The sequence below is a fragment of the Chiloscyllium plagiosum genome, chromosome 16 (genome assembly GCF_004010195.1).
Source record: "Chiloscyllium plagiosum isolate BGI_BamShark_2017 chromosome 16, ASM401019v2, whole genome shotgun sequence".
NCBI lineage: Eukaryota > Metazoa > Chordata > Chondrichthyes > Orectolobiformes > Hemiscylliidae > Chiloscyllium > Chiloscyllium plagiosum.
The window spans coordinates 3,961,293-3,981,344 of record NC_057725.1 but is presented as its reverse complement, the minus strand read 5'-3'; the positions used below and the strand labels follow the sequence as shown (position 1 = coordinate 3,981,344).

Sequence of the window (20,052 nt, the reverse complement as noted above, 5' to 3'; positions counted from 1 at the left end):
TCATCATAAATACATACATAATTTGTTTCACTTAAATTTAACCACAGCCTTGTTTCTCATCTTCACACTTATCACATGATCTGTAAGTTTTGAATTTCCATTGTGTTGCATCTGTTTGCACACCTGCTCTGTTTTTGATCAGACTTTATAAATTTCTATCAGGTCACCTTTCAGCCTTTGACACACCAGGGGACAAAGCCCTACCCTATTTAGCCCCACCCCATTACTCAAACCCTCCAGTCCCGGCAACATCGTTACAAATCTTTTCTCGCCCTCTCAAGTATAGCAACATCCTTCCCAGCTCATCACAGCACTTTGACCTGCATGAAGCAACCTCTGAAAAATCAACATTAAGACAACACTCCTGACCAGTATGTGTAACATTCTAAAAGTGGCCTCACCAATGTCCTGTACAGCTGCAGTATGACGTACCAACTCCTGTAGTCAAATGCTTTGACCAATGAGGCAAGCGTGCCAAACACCTTCTTCACCCCCTGTCTACCCGTGACTCCACTTTCAAGAAACTATGCACCAGCACCCCTAGGTCTCCTTGTTCAGCAATACTGCCCAGGACCCTACAGGTTAGGTTGAAAGGCCAAGGTCTTTTTCCTTGGATAGGGGAATCAAAAGCTAGAGGGCATAGGTTTAAGGTGAGAGGGGAAAGATATAGAAGAGACCTGAGGGGCAACTTTTTCCCACAGAGGGTGGTACGTGTATGGAATGAGCAGCCAGAGGACGTGGTGGAGGCTGGTACAATTACAACATTTAAAAGGCATCTGGATGGGTATATGAATAGGAAGGGTTTAGAGGGATATGGGCCAAGTGCTGGGAAGTGGGACTAGGTCAGATTGGAATGCCTGGTCAGCATGGACAAGTTGGACTGACAAATCTATTTCCATGCTGTATGAATCCATAACTTTATAAGTGTATACAATGCCCTAATGTATATCACAATGTTGATCTTAGGAGTATGAGGTCAGAGGAAAGGCCTGTGATGATAATGATGAGCTCAGCTAGTGGCACAGTGGCACAGCGGTTAGCACTGCTGCCTCACAGCGCCAGAGACCCGAGTTCAATTCCCGCCTCAGGCGACTCTCTGTGTGGAGTTTGCACATTCTCCCTGTGTCTTCGTGGGTTTCCTCCAACAGGTTAGGTGAATTGGCCATGTTAAATTGCCCGTAGTGTTAGTTGAAGGGGTAAATGTAGGGGAATGGGTCTGGGTGGGTTACGCTTCAGCGGGTCGGTGTGGACTTGTTGGGCTGAAGGGCCTGTTTCCACACTGTAAGTGATCTGTAAGCTAGCGTGATATTGAGAAACCACAAAGACTTCAATGTCTGGGGTGGCACGGTGGCTTAGTGGTTAGCACTGCTGCCTTACAGCACCAGGGACCCAGGTTCAATTCCAGCCTCAGGCAGCTGTCTGTGTGGAATTTACACATTCTCCCTGTGTCTGCGCGAGTTTCCTCTGGGTACTCCGATTTCCTCCCACAGTCCAAAGATGTGGAGGTCAGGTGAATTGACCATGCTAAATTGCCTGTAGTGTTAGGTGCATTAGTCAGAGGGAAGTGGGTCTGGATGGGTTAGTTTTCAGAGGGTCGGTGTGGACTGGTTGGGCCGAAGGGCTTGTTTCCACATTGTAGGAAATCTAATGTAGTCTCTTAAGAAAAGATGAAGAAAGGATCATTGCTAATTGCTATTCACTGCACTCGACTGAAATTGTCAATGTCAGATAAATTTGAGATTGTGCTCAGCAATAGGCTGTCTAGGGTGATGTAATAAGAAAATAAGTCACTTGGTTGCCCTGTCAAAGCAAACGTCCACATGTACAGAACTGAACCATAGGTTCACAGGAGAAGGGAAAAGTGGGTACCTCAGGGCATACTGAATTTATAAGGTTGTCAGTGAGATCATTCCTTAAATCCATTAACATAAAGGTTTAGCAAAGCATGGAATCACTGTTCAGCTGTCAAATCATTCATATTTACCATAAGACCATTACCTTTATTTCCTGATGAGTTGAATTGCCTGTTTTCAACGCTAGCTTCATCACAACCGTCTTGCACGTGTCGTTCCATTGCTTCCACCCCCTCTATACGCACGAATATTGCATTCTCAAGTTTACAGCACACTGAAAAACACAAAAGCTGAATTACTGGTGCATCACATTCACAACGACACACCTTACATCAAACATCGACTGAGTAAGAGTTAACAACACTGCAATTGTATTTTTCCCTCTGAGCTGCAATGGCTCAGATGGCCATACAAGAAGCAAGATTATGAACCACGTTTTCCTAAAATCAGTTCCAGGAGATTAATAGGCCAGCGAGCAGTGACACAAATGTTATGAATGTAGGTTTAATAAGATGTTGTTGTTTTAGGAATGTCTCTTTAATTCCAGGTATAACAGAGCAGGGAGCAGAGTCTGGGATCTGTTATGAATTCTCCTGCCTGAGCTGCCTGGTAACCACAGGGAGAAGGGGCCTTGGGTAACACTGTCCAAGAGAGCACTACCTGCAGGAGCAGCTGGACTAACCATGCACAGAGTTTCTGTTGTTTGGGCAGCAAGTGAAAAAGGCTGAGAGAGAGAGGAGAGAGATTCAAGGGATAAGAGAGAAGGGGTGGGAGTGGGAAAGGGGAAAGAAAAGGGAAGAGGGAGGGAGAAAGAGAAAGAAAAAGGAGAGAGAGGGGAGGCAAGAGAGAGAGAGATGAGGCACAGAATGAGGGGAAATTGGGGAACAGACACACCATGGGAAAAGAAGGTAGAGTGAGAGGGGCAAAGGGAGATGGGGGCACGGGGAAGAAAGGAGAGCTAGGATGGTGGGAGATCTCAAAGACTGCAAGTCATTGGTCAGATCAGAAAGTTCACTGCTTTTCTGACCAAGCAGAATGCGGAAGAAACAGACTTTCTGGATGAAGAGTTGTATTCCCTGGAATTCCAAAGACTCTGGAAGATTCATGTTGAAGGAATTGTTACAGGTCAGCTCACTGCTGGTCACAGTTCAGAGAAGGCCCTTTGACAGTCACTCAATGTTATGCTTTGGTCAAATGACTGAACCACACCCTGTGATACCTGGGCTGATATTGAACTGGCTCCTGTAAGGACTGCAGTATCCCAGAAAATGGGTAGATAAGCATAACTGAGGCATGGGATTTTCAGTCATTAAGGGGGCAATATATTTTCTATGATTTTGAGCAACTAATTGCTTACTCAGTAACGCTTAGTTGATTAAATAAAAACAAAGATATGCGGCTGCTGTAAATCAGAGACAAAAACAGAAATCGCTGGAGAAACTCAGCAGGTCTGGTAACATCTGTGGAGAGAAAGCAAAATTAACATTTCGGGTTCGGTTAACTTTGATCAATGACTCTGATAGCAGCTGGGAGAAAGTGGTATTTATGATGAAGTCAAAATTGAGTTTGGTGGTGAGAGGAGGATAGTTGAAGACGAAGCCCAGACAGTGAGAGAGAAAGATATGGAAGGCTTAGGTAAATATCAGTATTATGGATGGCTAGCCAGGTCAGAAGAGGAGATGAATAAGTGATACTGAGAGCTAAGGGGAGTCGACAATGGGTGGCCTGTGCTGAAACAAAGCATGTAATGTGATATGAGAGTGGGTGAAAATGGGTTAGCTGTGCTAAAAGCAGCCCATGACACAATGGGATGGGTAAAAAGACATGGAAGGGTGGTATCAAGCTCTAAGATTATTAAGCTCAGTGTTGCATCTGAGAGGGTGCAAGGTCCCCAAGTGGAAAACGAGATGCTGTTCTTAATAGTTTGCACTGAGCTTCACTGGAACACTGCAGCAAGCCCAGGACACAGATGTTAGCATGGGAACATGGTGGGGTATTGAAGTGGCAGGCAACTGGAAGATCTGGTCAGTTTTACAGACAGAATGCAGGTGTTTTTCAAACTAGTCACCCAGTCTGTCTTTTCTCTCCTAACATAGAGGAGGCCACATTGTGAACAGCAAATGCAGCAGACGAGATGGGATGAAGTGCCATTAGATTAGATTAGATTACATTACAGTGTGGAAACAGGCCCTTCGGCCCAACAAGTCCACACCGACCCGAAACCCACCCATACCCCTACATTTACCCCTTACCTAACACTACGGGCAATTTAGCATGGCCAATTCACCTGACCCTGCACATCTTTTGGACTGTGGGAGGAAACCGGAGCACCCGGAGGAAACCCACGTAGACACGGGGAGAACGTGCAAACTCCACACAGTCAGTCGCCTGAGGCGGGAATTGAACCCGGGTCTCAGGCGCTGTGAGGCAGCAGTGCTAACCACTGTGCCACCGTGCCGCCCACAGGCAAATCACTGCTTCACCGGAGGGGGTGTGGAGAATGTATGGACCAGGGTGTCCATCAGTGATGAATGTCAAGGACTGATAGTTATATTGTCTCTTATTAGAGATGGTCATTGCCTGGCATTTGTGTGGCGCAAATGTTACTTGCCACTTGTCAGCCCAAGGCTGGATAATGTCCAGATCTTCTTGTATTTGAACATGGAGTGCCTCAGTTTCTGAGGAGTCTTGAGTGCTGCTGAACATTATACAATCATCAGCAAACATTTCCACTTCTGACCTTATGATTGGGGGAATGGATATTGATGAAGCGGCTGAAGATGGTTGGGCCTAGGACACTATTCTGAGGAATTCCTGTAGGGATGTCTTGGAATTGAGATAACTGACCAACAACAACAACAATCTTCTTATGTGCCAGGAAGACTCCAACCACTGGAGAGTTTGCCTCCTGATACTCATTGATTTCAGTTTTGCTAAGGCTCCTTGATGCCACACTCTGTAAAGTACAGCTTTGATGTCAAGGGCTGTCACTCTCCCCTCCCCTCTGGAATTCAGCTTTTTTGTCCATGTTCAAACCAAGATCAGGAGCTGAGTGGCCCTGTTGAAACACAAACTGAGCATCACTGAGCAGGTTATTGCTGAGCAGGTGCTGCTTGATAGCACTGTTGATGATCCCTTCCATCACTTTACTGATGCTCAAGAGTAGACTAATGGGGCAGTAACTGGCTGGGTTAGCTTTGTACTGCTTTTTGTTTACAGGACGTATCTGAGCAATTTTCCTTTTTATTGGGTAGATGCCACTGTTGTAACTGTACTGGAACAACATTTTATAGGGGAGCAGTAAGTTCTGGAGCTCAAATCTTCGGTATTATTGTCGGAATGTTGCGAGGGGCCAATACTTTGCAGCATCCAGTGGCTCCAACTGTTTCTTGATCTCACGTGGAGTGAATCAATTTGGCTGAGAGCTGCTGTGATGCTGTGGATCACTGGAGGCGGCCAAAATGGATCATCCATTTGGCCCTTCCCCTGAAGATTGCTGCGAATGCTTCAATCTTATCTTTTGCACTGATGTGCTGGGCTCTCCTATCATTGAGGATGGGGAAAACTGTGGAGTCTCTTCCTCCTATGTTTAATTGTCCACTACCATTCATGACTGGATGTGGCAGGACTGCAGACCTTAGATCTGATCCATTGGTTGTGGAATCACTTAGCTCTGTCTATTACTTGCTGCATCAGCTGTTTGGCATGCAAGTAGTCCTGTCTGATAGTTTGACACCTCATCCTTCAGGTATGCCTGGTGCTGGTCCTGGCATGCCCTCCTGCACTCTCCATTGAACCAGGATTGATCCCCTGGCTTGATGCTGAAAGTGTGTTGCTGGAAAAGCGCAGCAGGTCAGGCAGCATCCAAGGAACAGGAGAATCGACGTTTCGGGCATAAGCCCTTCTTCAGGAATCATGCCCGAAACGTCGATTCTCCTGTCCTTGGATGCTGCCTGACCTGCTGCGATTTTCCAGCAACCCATTTTCAGCTCTGATCTCCAGCATCTGCAGCCCTCACTTTCTCCCCTGGCTTGATGGTAATGATTGAGTTGTGACATATAATTTTATAAAACATGAACACACTGTTTGTAAAGTTATTGACAGGGACAGAAGTTGAGGTTTTTTTTGCAACCATGTTGAGCCTTCAGTCAAAATGACACAATCTTCTGACTTTCTGAGAAATAAAGGATTACAATTAGTCTTAGACATTAGTGGGTCTCATACCTTGCAAGAAATGATGATAAAGTGCCTGCAATAAGTTCAATTGCATGTGAAAAGTCTTTTCATAACATAATTAATCATTAAATAATCAATGCTTGAATCCAGGTTAAATACTACCGAATTAGTATTAAAGTGCAAAACTAATAAAAAAGAGACTTCCACAGACGTGTTAGTAATCACAGAAGGTGTCCCTTCACTTCTGCTGAGTGAAATACTTCCTCATTTGAAACAATGTTCAAAATGCAACACCTTACCTGAAGGGAACCGCCTGTGCTTCTGAAGAGACGATGAATCTACAAACGTCTGATGGCATTTGTCACATTTATAGGGTTTCTCTCCAGTGTGACGACGGAGGTGCACCTTCAGATGGGAGCTGCGGTAAAATGCTTTGCCACAAAAGCGGCAGGGGTAAGGGCGTACGCCGGTGTGGGTTCGGCGATGTTCTTTGAGGTTCCATTTCTCCGCAAATGCCCTTCCGCACTCCTCGCATGCAAAGGGCTTCTCACCCGTGTGTGTGCGGAGGTGCATCGTTAAATGCTCTTTACGAATAAATCTCCTTTCACAATAGTCACAGCTAAAACGCTTCTCTTTGTTACAGATCGGTGAGCTGGGATGCAACGTCCTCCTATTCTTATCACCGAGTCTAATTTGTGCTTTGGTGCTCTCCAAGTTCAACAGGTGCTCAAAGGTGCATGGTTCATCTTGGGAGAGATTACTGTCTAACTGTTGTAAACCAGTGACCAAACCATCCCCAGGTAAAGTGTCTCCTTCGTTAACTCGACAATCATTCTCAAGCCAAACATTTTGAGGATCGGAAAGTTCAGTTTTTGGTTGAACATCAGTAACTGAATCTGTTTTATAATAAAAAAGAGAAAAGTTCAAAGATCCACGGATGAGTTTCATAGAATGTTAGGAAATCTCTGATGGGCTGTGAGGCTCCTTTGAATTTGATGAAACATACTAGTCACCGAGGAACAGTGTTAGAGTCGAAGCCATACACGACAATGGGCTAGATGTGTATCTCAATCAGTCACCAAATGTCACACAACAGACTAGATCCTGTGCTGCACTAACAATCGTACATATGAGCAACAAAAATGTACACTTACGAGCAGAACCTGTGTTACTGGTACAATGTACAAATGTGAGATTGAATTTTCAAACCTTTTGGAGTTGAAAAGAAAGAGGAACTATCAGATGAATGTGGAGCTCAACACAAGACCAAAATTGTCCAATCTGGATTCACTCATCTCATTAATAACTCATCAAATATAACACCATGCTCTGAAAGGCAGGTGTCCAGTGGGTGTGGGCCGGGTCTGGCAGGTGTCTAGTGGGGGTGGGCCAGGTCTGGCAGGTGTCCAGTGGGGGTGGGGCAGGATGGCAGGTACCTGGTGGGGGTGAGGCATGACTGGCAGGTGCCCGGTGGGGGTGGGGCAAGACTGGCAAGTGCCCGGTGGGGTGGGACAGGACTGGCAGGGGAATGTTTGGTCTTTTCCTTTCCCAAGCTGTCTGTGGACAACAAAGTTTGTGACCCACTATTATTTATAAAACCAAGATTTGGAATAATGTACATCTTTGCAAGATTCATTGAAATATTAGCAGTTTTAGCGTGTTTGTTCTTTCAAGCAAAAGAAAAGCTAATGTTATAACAGTGGTCATATATTATTGAACCAAGAAAAAGACGATCATCAGGACATAAGTTCTGAGAATAAAGCTCAGTTTCAAAGAGTTGATTACCATTGAAGGGTCCATTGTAACTGAATTGGTCTTGAGAGGTCATGAATTCAGAATATTTTACATCTAACATATTACAGATAAATGTTTCTTCTTCCTGTACCAGCACCTGCACACTCGAGTACAGTGGTGAAATACCTTCATCAGAAACATTACACCCACATGGACCTTCACCTCTGCTGAAGCAGCACATTTTCCACACTGTAATGTAATCTAATCTAATCTAATATTACAGATAAATGTTTCTTCTTCCGGTACCAGCACCTGCACACTCGAGTACAGTGGTGAAATACCTTCATCAGAAACATTACACCCACATGGACCTTCACCTCTGCTGAAGCAGCACATGGTCACCGGAGTTTAACATATTCAAAGAAAACATATCCACATGCTTTATATCTATTATTGAAATTGCACAACTGAAATATTCTTTGGCAAACAAAAATAAAATAACCCCTGAATAATATTCACATACAGTTTTCAGGTCACCATTACTGGTCATTTTCACCAGTTTGTTGCCATTTCAAGATGTTCTGAATCAGAGTTCAGGTTGTTATACATTTCAGAATTGAAAACTGTGGTGATTTACTCTGTTTCTTAAACTGACACTCATAAAAACCGTTTAAAACGATGGGCAGGTCTCCTACCTCGCAGGGGTGTCTTCATCTGATCAGAATTATAGTGTGATTGAATTTCTGCAGCATTCCTGTAGCACAGCTCCTCTTCAGCTGGGGCAGGACAAAATGGTTTGGTGAAGCCGAGAAATTTAAACATTAGCAAATAAAAATAGAACAGTAATACAAAAAACAAAGGTACAAACAAAGACGATAAGAAAGGGAAGTGAAAGTAGGCCCATTCAGCCCATCGAGTCTACTCTGCTAGTGAGATCATGGCTAATATGACAATCCTCAACTCCACTTTCCTGCCTATTCCCATGGCCCTCAATTTCCTTACGCATTGAAAATCTGCCTGTCTCAACCTTGAGCGTGCTTACTGACCCAGCCTCTGCTGCCACAACAGTTTAGTTCCTTCTTTCCCCAAAGCTGGTGCCAGTGTCTCGTGAACCATGGCAAACGATCCATCTCCATCTATGAATTCTATGTATAATGCTACTAACCTTTTCCTAATTTTCTCAGAGTATTTTCTGGATATGCTCAATTTATTCTCTCTAACTGCCATTATATCAACAAAGGAGAGTTAATGAGGACCAATGCACCCAGATTGACAAGAATTTTGACTTTTAAAGTAACTAGCTGCAATGTAGTCAGAAATGTAATTTAATTTAGGTAAGTACAGACTAATTAGTATAACATCAAAGAGCCAAAAGAATATGTGATAAGCAGACCACTATGCAGATCAGAAGAGATCCAACATATTAAGTCTATGGGTTTGTGAGCAATAGTTTTTAATTCTAGTAAGGGCAACTAAGGTACTGAATTTCAATTGTCAAGTGCTGGCAGTAAATATAAAGTGCAGGTATTTGTGCCTTACAAAGTATTGCACACGTAGACTATTGCATGTTCTGAGCACTAGGGGAATATATAAGTACTCATGGGGCAATGGAGATTGACAAGGAGAGAGATACAGGGTTCGGGATTTCACGTTACGGAGTAAGTTTAAATTGAGAGAGGTTATAAATAATTGAAAAATTTTGAGGTCACAAAGTGAGACAATCTGAGCAGGCAATTCACTGCATTGAAGTGCTCAAAGGTCAGAGAATGTACTTTTGAAATTGAGAAAATTCTGAACAGGAGAGGAGACGAAAGCAATATTTTCCACTCACCTGGGTCTGGCTCTTCTTCAGTTTTTATTCTTTGTTTCTGTTGCACTGAACATGCCTGGGGCGACTCAGCGTTGTTGTATGCAGAAATATTGCTGGTTTTCCCTCCGGCTGGTGTGCTTTTATGCCAAGGTCTGTTTACTTCTTCATCCCCGTGCCAGATGAACAATTCATGTGCGGGTTCAATTGAGCGACACACTTTGTAATAGAGCTTTCCACTAAATTGGGAAAGGATCAGATTTGTCTCTCCTGGGGTCTTAGCAAGATTCACAAACCTGCATCATCAAGTACAGAATTTTCTCGTTACACACAGGTTACCTGTCAGTCTTTCCTCGAGTCACGGGCGGCACGGTGGCACAGTGGTTAGCACTGCTGCCTCACTACGCCAGAGACCTGGGTTCAACTCCCGCCTCAGGCGACTCTCTGTGTGGAGTTTGCACGTTCTCCCCGTGTCTGCGTGGGTTTCCTCCGGGTGCTCCGGTTTCCTCCCACAGTCCAAAAATGTGCAGGTTAGGTGAATTGGCCATGCTAAATTGCCCGTAGTGTTAGATGAAGGGGTAAATGTAGGAGTATGGGTCTGGGTGGTATACGCTTCGGAGGGTCAGTGTGGACTTGTTGGGCCGAAGGGCCTGTTTCCACACTGTTAGTAATCTAATCTAATCATCAGAACAACATTCTACATGTTCTATTTTCGCACTAGTGCCATACTCTTTTTGATGATGTTTACTCAATAAACAAATAATGAGACCGATAATTTTGTAATGAAGGTCTTAAGATTTTGAGTATTCCTTTGCAGCAGGAAAATAAGAGAACAATCAAGTGTGGAACACCAGGAAAGCAACAGTGGTTTCATGGTGCAAAAATAGTTTTTGTCACTGGAGCTACAACAGCACCTGAATAACGTACCAAGTATGATGAGATCCAAGAACAGCATAAACACTGGCCTGGTTAGGATCAAAATATTACCACTGAAGAATCACAAACTGCAGCTGACACAATGCCTTGACCTCAACAGGCACACAGGAATCAAGTTAAAAGCTTCCATTGGCATGAGGCTTCACCCACCTTCCTCGTAACAACTGTCCTATCAAACTACTGAGTGCGCAAGCTCAAAGTAGACAGGCGGGAAGCTGGAAGAACACAGCAAGCCCGGCAGCATCAGGAGGTGGAGAAGTTGAAGTTTCAGGTGTAACCTTTCATCAGGGCTGGGGGTGGGTGTAGGGGGAGTTGCAGATAAAGGGGGGGTGGTGAGTGCAGGGTGGTGAAGTGGGGATTGGTGAAGACAAGTAAAGGGTACGACCTGGTTGGTCAATGGGAGGAATGGGTCCGGTTGGTGGGTGGGAGGAGTAGAAGGGAGGGTGAGGAGCTGGAAAGGGAGGCTACTTGAAATTGGAGAACTCAATGTTCAGTCCTCCGGTCTGCAGGCTGCCCAGGCAGAAGATGAGGTGTTGTTTCTCCAATTTGCTCTGTGGTTCGTTGTGGCAATGGAGGAGGCCGAGGATGGTCATGTCGGAAAGGGAGTGGGAAGGGGAATTATAATGGGAGGGTCCTTTGTGGAAGTTCGACAAAGTATGAACTTCAACTGTGTGACACCACTGTTGCCATTCAAAAGTAGAAATAAATTCTTACTCATTAAACATTAAAATTGTCATTAATTGCTTTTTCAAAGACTTGTGGAATTTTTCAATGAGTGAATGAACTGTCAATCTATTAAGTTTTGGATTAACCATGGGGTTTTTTGGTCTCGCCAGGTCTATCTGTTGAGGTGCTACAATTGTTCTGTGCCTCTAGATTAGAGAAAACAAAGCTGCACAAGGTTATGACTGGCTGTTACCTTGTTACTCCTGAAACGTTGCATGCAATCACTATGAGAAGGAATAGGTTTTATTTGGGCTATACTGTGATCGGTGTTCCATGACCAAGTAGCTACCAGACAAACTATTTTTACGATGTACATCTTAATCAATGGTCTTTTGGCTGATGTACTGATCGACAGATAAGAAATGAACATCTGTAGGAGAGGAAAGGAGAGAAAAACAATCAGGGGTATATTCATTTAATATATGGGCGGTAGGGTGGCTCAGTGGTCAGCACTGCTTCTGCCAGGAACCGGAGTTTGATTCCAGCCTCGGGTGACTGTCTGTGTGGAGTTTGCACATCCCTGTGTCTGCATGGGTTTCCTCCGGGTGCTCTAGTTTTCATCCCACAGTTCAAAGATATGCTCGTTAAATGGATTGGCCATGGGAAATGCAGGATTACAGGGATAGGGTGGGTTTGGGTGGAGTGTTCTTCATCGAGTTGGTATGGACTCGATGAACTGATTGGCCTACTTCCATTCTGCAGGGATTCGATGATGCTCTGTTTGGGAAACTTAATCAAAAAGTGCATTAACTGGTAAGCTGCAAGAAATGTGTGTGAAGACGCAGAAATACATTCCCTGGCCGATAGAACCAGATATCTAAAAAGGAAATCATACTTTTGAGGAAGTCCATGTTATTTGCAGACAATAAACAGAACATTTTAAACTGAAAAGTAAATCATTAAGAACTGTGCATGGTTAAAATAAAAGGACTGATTGTTAGCTCACCTCATCCAGTTGCATTTAGATTCATCAAAGGCCCCTGGTTTGGAGAAATTCCTCTCCTGCATCTGTGAATTGAAAATATGTTTGATACAGACGTATTTATAAATGAAGTTACTTGCTTTAACAAACATATCAGCTAACAAATCTTGGGAAATTTTTAGAATGAGCACGATAGGTTATTGAAAATTCATCGAACAGCTTAACTCTACCACCCTTATATGCAAGGCAAAGAAGATTAAACTTCAAAAGCAACCCCTGATTGCTTCCTGCACTGTCTTCTGTTTATTGTATACCAGCTGCATTGGAATAAAATGGCCAGCATTGTGGAGAGACCTCACAATGTCACCAGGTCAAAGAATCACATTTGGTGGTGAAAATGGTGGGCAATTAGCAGAGGGGCAGAAAGCCATTGAGTCCTTCAAGCCTGCCTCACTATTGAATATGATCCTGACTGAACATTCAGCACAATGCCACTTTCCTGCAACTCTCTCCATATCTCCTGATGCCATTCGTCTCCAGAACTTTAGCGATTTTTGTACTGACGCTTCCACAGCTTTTTGGTGAATCTTTGGAATTCTCACCCCCAATCTTTGAGTGAAGAAACTGTTTCGTATCTCAGACTCAGCAATAACAAACATTTCAAATTTAAAAATGAGCTTTAAAAACAACATACCATCTGGGAATACAGCTTTTCAATTGAACCTTGTTCAACAGCAATCTGGCCTTCATACGGTCCAAATACCACACCTTTAGGTATGGTCTTTGCAGTACACCACACGCCTAGCCCTCCATCTGGATTCCCTGATGGTCCCACTGCAAGTCCATGAGGAATGCTGTAAAATGCTCTCGAAGGTGTATCAATCCCAACGGGTGTGTCAGTGACAAACACTGGTGGTCCATGGGCAACACAGCCACCCACACAATATTCCTGACAATCTTCACAGACTATGATAAAGAAAAAGAACTTTACCTTCAGGAGCAACATTTGAGAAGGAAGCGAGCAAACTCATCAGAGAATAATCTCCAATGACAAACATCTATGCAAATTGTAACAGTAACAAAGGTAAAGGCAAAAATCTGTTCATTTAACTTGCGCAGATAAAAATTGTGAACCAGTCTCTCGTCAAAGCTGAAGCACAGCTCCATTCAAACAAGCAGAAGATACACACTGCTATGTGGCAAACAGAAGAAATATTGTTTGGAAATGAGCAGCTTAGAAGACACTAAAAGGAAAAGCAAGATAGGTAACAAAATTAAATAACAAAAAAACCCAAAAGAACTGCAGATGCTGGAAATCAGAAACAAAAACTAAACCTGCTGGAAAAAACTCAGCAGGTCTAGCAGCATCTGTGAAGAGAAGTCAGAGTTAATATTTTGGGTCCAGTGACCCTTCTTCAGAACTGAAACATTAACATGGATGTCTCTCCCCAAATCAAATAATCACTATTAGAGTCAGAGTCATAGAGATGTACAGCACAGAAACAGACCCTTCGACCCAACTCTTCCATGCCGACCAGATATCCCAACCCAATCTCGTCCCACATGCCAGCACCCGGCCCATATCCCTCCAAACCTTTCCTATTCAAATACCCACCCAGAAGCCTTTGAAAGGTTGCAATTGTACCAGCCTCCACCACTTCCTCTGACAGCTCATTCCATACACGTACCACCCTCTGCATGAAAATGTTGCCCCTTAGGTCCCTTTTATAGCTTTCCCCTCTCACCCTAAACCTATGCCTTCTAGTTCTGGACTACCCGACCCCAGGGAAAAGACTTTGCCTATTTATCTTATCCATGCCCCTCATGGCTGGTACAATTGCAACATTTAAGAGGCATTTGGGTGAGTATATGAATAGGAAGGGTTTGGAGGGATATGGGTCGGGCGCTGGCAGGTGGGACTAAATTGGGTTGGAATATCTGGTCGGCATGGACGGGTTGGACCGAGGGGTCTGTTTCCATGCTGTATGTCTCTATGACTCTATATGATAGACAAGGTAAAGATATTACACAGTCACAAAATTACAGGCTACACTGATTTGAAGTAACACATTAGGAACGGAGCAATTCAGTCTCTCAAGCCTGTTTCACCATTCATTGAGATCATGACTGATCTATGGCCTAACTCCATATCCTTTGGCCCATATCCCTTAATACCTTTGCTTAAACAAAAGAATGAACTATTTCAGATTTAAAATTACCAATTTCTCCAGTATTAAGTGCCAGTTGTAGAAGACAATTCCAAACCTCTCCCACCGTTTGTGTGCAGGAGTGCAGTCTAACATCACTCCTGAACGCTCTAACCCGAATTCTCAGACTTTGCCCCCTAGCTCCAGAATCTCCAACCAGTGGAAATAGTTTATCTTTATCGAGCCTGTCTTCTCTTGTTAATATCTTCAAGACTTCATTCACAACACCCCTTAATCTTCTAAATTCTAGAGAGGGTAGGCCTAATTTATGTAATCTTTCCATGTAACCTAACTCCTTAAGTCTAGATTGCATTCTTGCAAATAGTGAGGACTGCAGATGCTGGAAGTTAGAGTCGATAAAAAGTGGAGCTGGAAAGGCGCAGGAGGTCAAACAGCATCAGAGGCGCAGGAAAGTCAATATTTCAGGTCAGGACCCTTCATCAGGATTGGGGAGGGGGATGGGAGCTGAGAAATAAATAGAGGGAAGGGGGTGGGGCTGGGGGAAGGTAAATCTGTGTTGAACTCCCTCCACTGCTAATATCTCCTTCCTAAGGTGTGGTACCCAGATCTGCTTACAGTGCTCCAAGTGGGGTCCGCCCATTGCAAAATAAACCATTTATCAAGGCGTATATGAGAAAACACTGAGGGAATGGGACACCTGGGCACATTCAGGAGAAGTTTTCAACCAAATATAAAGGCAAAACCTTTGTTGCGAAATCAAGATAGATAAATGGAATTAATTTTACAGATCAGTTGCAGCTAAGGTCCAAAATTAAACTTTACTTACACAAGTTAACATTTTCGCTGCTGCTTCTTTGAGGAGCACCGATGTTTTCTGTTAGCTCTTTCAGAGCTGTGACCTGCATTTCCTCACAGTGATCTGAATACATGCTTCCATCAAGCATCACTTTCTACAAGAACAAATGGAGACTGTTTAACAAAAAGGAAAAGAGGAAGACAGTCATGATGCAAGATACACACTCAGAAACTCAATCACCCCCAGTAGACAAACCAGCAAGCACACAAAAATCAGAATAGCGAGGAGGTTAATAAGTTCATAACCAGCAAGAACTCAAAAATGACTTACGGCCCCAAAAGTTAAAATTCATTGCTGGTCTGGAGGAAAGGTCTTATGAGGAAAGGCTGAGAGACTTGGGTCTGTTCTCATTGGAAAGAAGAAGGCTAAGAGGGAATTTGATAGAGACATACATGACCAGAGGATTAGATAGGGTAGACAGTGAAAGTCGTTTTCCTAGAATGATGATGTTAGCTTGTATGAGGGGGCATAACTACAAATTGAGGGGTGATAGATTTAAGACAGTTGTCAGAGGCAGGTTCTTTACTCAGAGAGTGGTAAGGGTGTGGAATGCCCTTCCTGCCAATATAGGTAACTCAGCCACATTAGGGAGATTTAAACAATCTTTGGATAAGCACACGGGATAGTGTAGGGGGACAAGCTGAGAATAGTTCATGGGTCGGTGCAACATCGAGGGCCGAAGGGCCTGTTCTGCACTGTATTGTTCTATGTAAATGTAACTGGTTAATGAATGGTGACCATTAGACAGCATATTTAATGCCTATTATATTTTGCAAGGCAGAATGCTAGAGATGGACACAGTGGAATGTTCTTTAAGGGCATCTGGGATCTGAATGAACAGACCGCCAACTTTGTATCTCTTAACTAATCAGACTGAAGGATCATGAAATTCACAGCTCAAAATCTAAACAAGCAAGTGTAATTAAAAATGAGGAATTCAATTTCACATCGGAAAAGAAGGAAAATCAAAGTAAGTTTTTGCTGATATATACCTCTCTCAATAACAGTGAAATTGGCAAGAATGAGATTGGAGCTGAAAATGTGTTGCTGGAAAAGCGCAGCAGGTCAGGCAGCATCCAAGGAACAGGAGAATTGACGTTTCAGACATAACCGAAACGTCGATTCTCCTGTTCCTTGGATGCTGCCTGACCTGCTGTACTTTTCCAGCAACACATTTTCAGCTCTGATCTCCAGCATCTGCAGCCCTAACTTTCTCCTCGAAGAATGAGATTGGAACAAGACTTGCCCAACTCTGTTCTTGTCAATATGCGAATATGTTGCAAGGGACATCGCTCCACTGTTCAATATGATCATGGCTGGTCTGACTACGCCACATCATTTACCCCCAATTAACCCCCACTGGGTTACCCCCCGTTACCTTCTACACTGTTGTTTTTCAAGAATCTATTGACCTCTGCCTAAAAAAATGCAGTCTCTGCTCCCACCACCTTTTCAGAAGAGAGTTCCATGGACTTGCAACACCGAGAGACATAATTCCTCCTTATTTTTGGTATTGAATTGAAAATCCCTTTCTTTAAAATAGCGATTCCCCTATTTCCAGATGAGAACTGAGATGACAAGGAATTTCTTCAGCTGGGGGGTGGGGTGGGGGAGGGGTGGGGGAGGGGTGGGGTGGTAGTGAATCTGTGGAACAGATTCACTACCACAGAGGGCTGCAACAGAGGGCTGTGGAGGCCAAGTCATTGAGTGTATTTCAGACAGAAATAGACAGGTTCTTGATTAGGTAAAAACAATGACTGCAGATGCTGGAAACCAGATTCTGGATTAGTGGTGCTGGAAAAGCACAGCAATTTATGGAGAGGAGGCAGGAGAACAGCCATGATTGAATGGTGGAGCAGACTTGATAGGCCGAATTGCATAATTTTGCTCTATATCTTATGGTATGATGGTATTCAATCCCCTTTGCACTAAATAACATTCTATTAGCTTTCCTAATTACTTGCTGAACCTCCATATTAACATTTTGTAAGTCATGCACTAGGATACCCAGATTCCAGGGTTATGATGATCTGACTGCACTGTTAAAGAAAGGTAGTAGAAACAGATTTAAAAGCAACTTTCACTTGATCACTTATTAAAAAGTCAAAATATAGAGGGCTATCGGAAAAGACAAGAAACTAGACTAATCAATAACTCTTTCAAACTAGTGTGAGATCAATGGCTTCCTCCTCTAAAATTCTACACATCTGTAACACAGTTAATGCACAGGCCTTTGGCAGAGGTACGTGTAGGAAAGTGTTGGAAATTTTGGATTTAATCGGAAACAAACTTTGCCCAGAGAGGTTTGAACAAGTTGAGTGAGAGTGTAAGTGCATGGCAGATGAAATATAGGTTGGATGTGAGGTTATCCACTTTGGGAGCAAAAACAGGAAGGTGGCTTATTGGAAAATGGGATTGTGCATTTTGACCTGGGTGTCTGTTATGAAATTAGGTCAGCCAAGTGGCGGCATGGTGGCTCAGTGGTTAGCACTGCTGTCTCACAGCACTAGGGACCCGTGTTTGATTCCAGCCCTGGGTGACTGTCTGTGTGGAGTTTGCACATTCTCCCCATGTCTGTGCGGGTTTCCTCCGGGTACTCTGATTTCCTCCCACAATCCATTGCCCATTGTGTTAGGTGTATTAGTCGGGGTAAATATAAGGTAGGGGAATGGGTCTGGGTGGGTTACTCTTCGGAGGGTTCGTGTGGACTTGCTGGGCCGGAGGGCCAGTTTCCATATTGTAGGTAATCTAATCAAGTGGATCTCACAGAATATTAGTTCCCTGATTGGGGCTGTTGACCTGGTTCAATCACAGAGTCGGGCTGACATATACAAATAGGAGTGTGATTTACACACTTGTTCTTCACTGTGTCCAACACTTGTACACACACAACATGGGTGCTGGAGAAAAAGAAAAAATATATTAAAAAAAGGGGAAAAAAAGAAAAAAAACAAACAGGAGAGTCAGGGGTTCTGCTCACTCTCTGAGCTGGCTCTGTGCTAGCTGGGTCAGTGTCATATACAATGCATGTGCAAATAAATTTGGTGATAGGATACTGGCCTTTGTTATTTCATCCTCATACACCAGTCACTGAAAGTCATCATTGCAGGTGCAGCAGGTGGTGAAGAAGGCAAATGGTATGTTAGCCTTCATAGCGAGAGATTTGAGTACTGGGGCAGGGCTATCTTCATACAGGGTCTTGGTGAGATTGCATCTGGAGTACTGTTTGCAATTTTGGTCTCCTTATCTGAGGAAGGATGTTCTGGCGATGGAGGGGATGCAAGAAAAGTTTACCAGACTGATTCCTGGATGGTAGAACTGGTGTATGAAACTGGTGTGTGTATGGAATGAGCTGCCAGAGGAAGTGGTGGAGGCTGGTACAAGTACAGCATTTAAAAGGCATCTGGATGAGAATATGAAGAGGAAGGGTTTAGAGAGATATGTGCCAAGGACTGGCAAATGAGACTAGGTTAGTTTAGGATATCTGGTTGACATGGACCTGTTGATGGAAGGGTCTATTTCCATTCTATGACTCCCATTCCTTTCACCAAGTATATACCAGATATATTTGTACATTCCCCACCAACCCCCTCCCAATGGTTAGCATATCCCTTATTTTGCTTCACTAGTTGGGGATTTGCCCTCTACCCTCATTCTCACTTTCACAGAAACCCCATTCCTGCTCTACGGCCCCCTCCAAGGCCTCTCTAAAATATTGAGGTATTTGGCCATCCAGCAGACTGAGGCTGTGATGGTCATTTCCAAGCAGCTGAGGGTGAACAGAGCTATCTGCAACTAAACCTCCTCTCACAACCAAATTCAGCCCCTGAGTGCGGGTACCACAACCCTCATGGGCACACATTCTTCGACGTATTGATATCTATACTGACTGAGATGTGCACACATATGTAAATATATATACACACCTACATACAAAATTGTCATGTGTAGATATATATGCACATAATTATACACTATTTATTTACTGACATACTTATCCATACATACTGACACATATATAAATGTATATGAGAAACAAAAGTCATAGGAGTGGAAGTAAGACCGCAAATACAGTGGATATTTACAGATATATATATATACATTTACACATATACAGATATGCAGTGACATATATAGTTGGAGACGTACGCTAACATATGGATGTGGACTAACATATACAGACATGGATGTACATTAACATATGCAGATATAAACTGACTTTATATATAGATATACACTAAAATGTACAGATACCGATGTCGATTATGAAATGACTGAGATATAGAGAACACCACCCACTTACGTCACCTCCCTGCGCCCCTGCCGCCTCCCGCGCACGCGCAGTCCTAGTCGACTCCGGGCAAGAGGCGGGGATAACGTCATGACGTCTCAGACAGTAATAGCCAATGGAGTGGCGAAAGGTGAGTGGCTTTCCGCGCGTGCGCATGGACCCTTGGTGCCGGAGCGGTGCTACGCCTGCGCGCGCTGCTGTAAGGCACGTGGCTGTCACTGGGAGGCTGCGTGAAAGCGCGTTGCTCTGGGCCTCAGCACATGAACAACATCTCAGTCAGAGGTAAATATTCAACTCGCTTAGGAGGAAGTGAGGACTGCAGGTGCTGGAGAAGCACAGCAGGGCAGGCAGCATCCAGGGAACAGGAGATTCGACGTTTCGGGCACAGGCCCTTCTTCAGGAATGAGCAGAGAGTGTTCAGCAGGAGAAGATAAAAGGTAGGGAGGAGGGACATGGAGGAGGGGCGTTGGAAATGTGATAGGTGGAAAGAGGTCAAGGTGAGGGTGATAGGTCGGAGTAGGATCGAGGCGGAGAGGTCAAGAAGAAGACAGCAGGTCAGGAAGGCGGTGCCGGGCGGGAAGGA

At 44.0% G+C, this 20,052-nt stretch overlaps 1 protein-coding gene across 1 annotated transcript in view; it reads right to left on the bottom strand.

The window, feature by feature from the left end:
• LOC122558074 (zinc finger protein 420-like) overlaps window positions 1-19,625 on the bottom strand; it is a 54,012-nt gene extending 34,387 nt beyond the window's left edge. Inside the window, exons 1-8 of the mRNA XM_043706394.1 lie at window positions 19,482-19,625; window positions 15,149-15,272; window positions 12,849-13,120; window positions 12,179-12,240; window positions 9,595-9,866; window positions 8,459-8,539; window positions 6,329-6,925; window positions 1,999-2,127 (exon numbers count right to left, since the gene is read on the bottom strand). Of these exons, the coding sequence (XP_043562329.1) occupies window positions 1,999-2,127; window positions 6,329-6,925; window positions 8,459-8,539; window positions 9,595-9,866; window positions 12,179-12,240; window positions 12,849-13,120; window positions 15,149-15,272; window positions 19,482-19,625 (1,681 nt within the window). The remainder of the gene's footprint in view (window positions 1-1,998; window positions 2,128-6,328; window positions 6,926-8,458; window positions 8,540-9,594; window positions 9,867-12,178; window positions 12,241-12,848; window positions 13,121-15,148; window positions 15,273-19,481) is intronic.
• Between the last annotated feature and the right edge of the window lie 427 nt (window positions 19,626-20,052).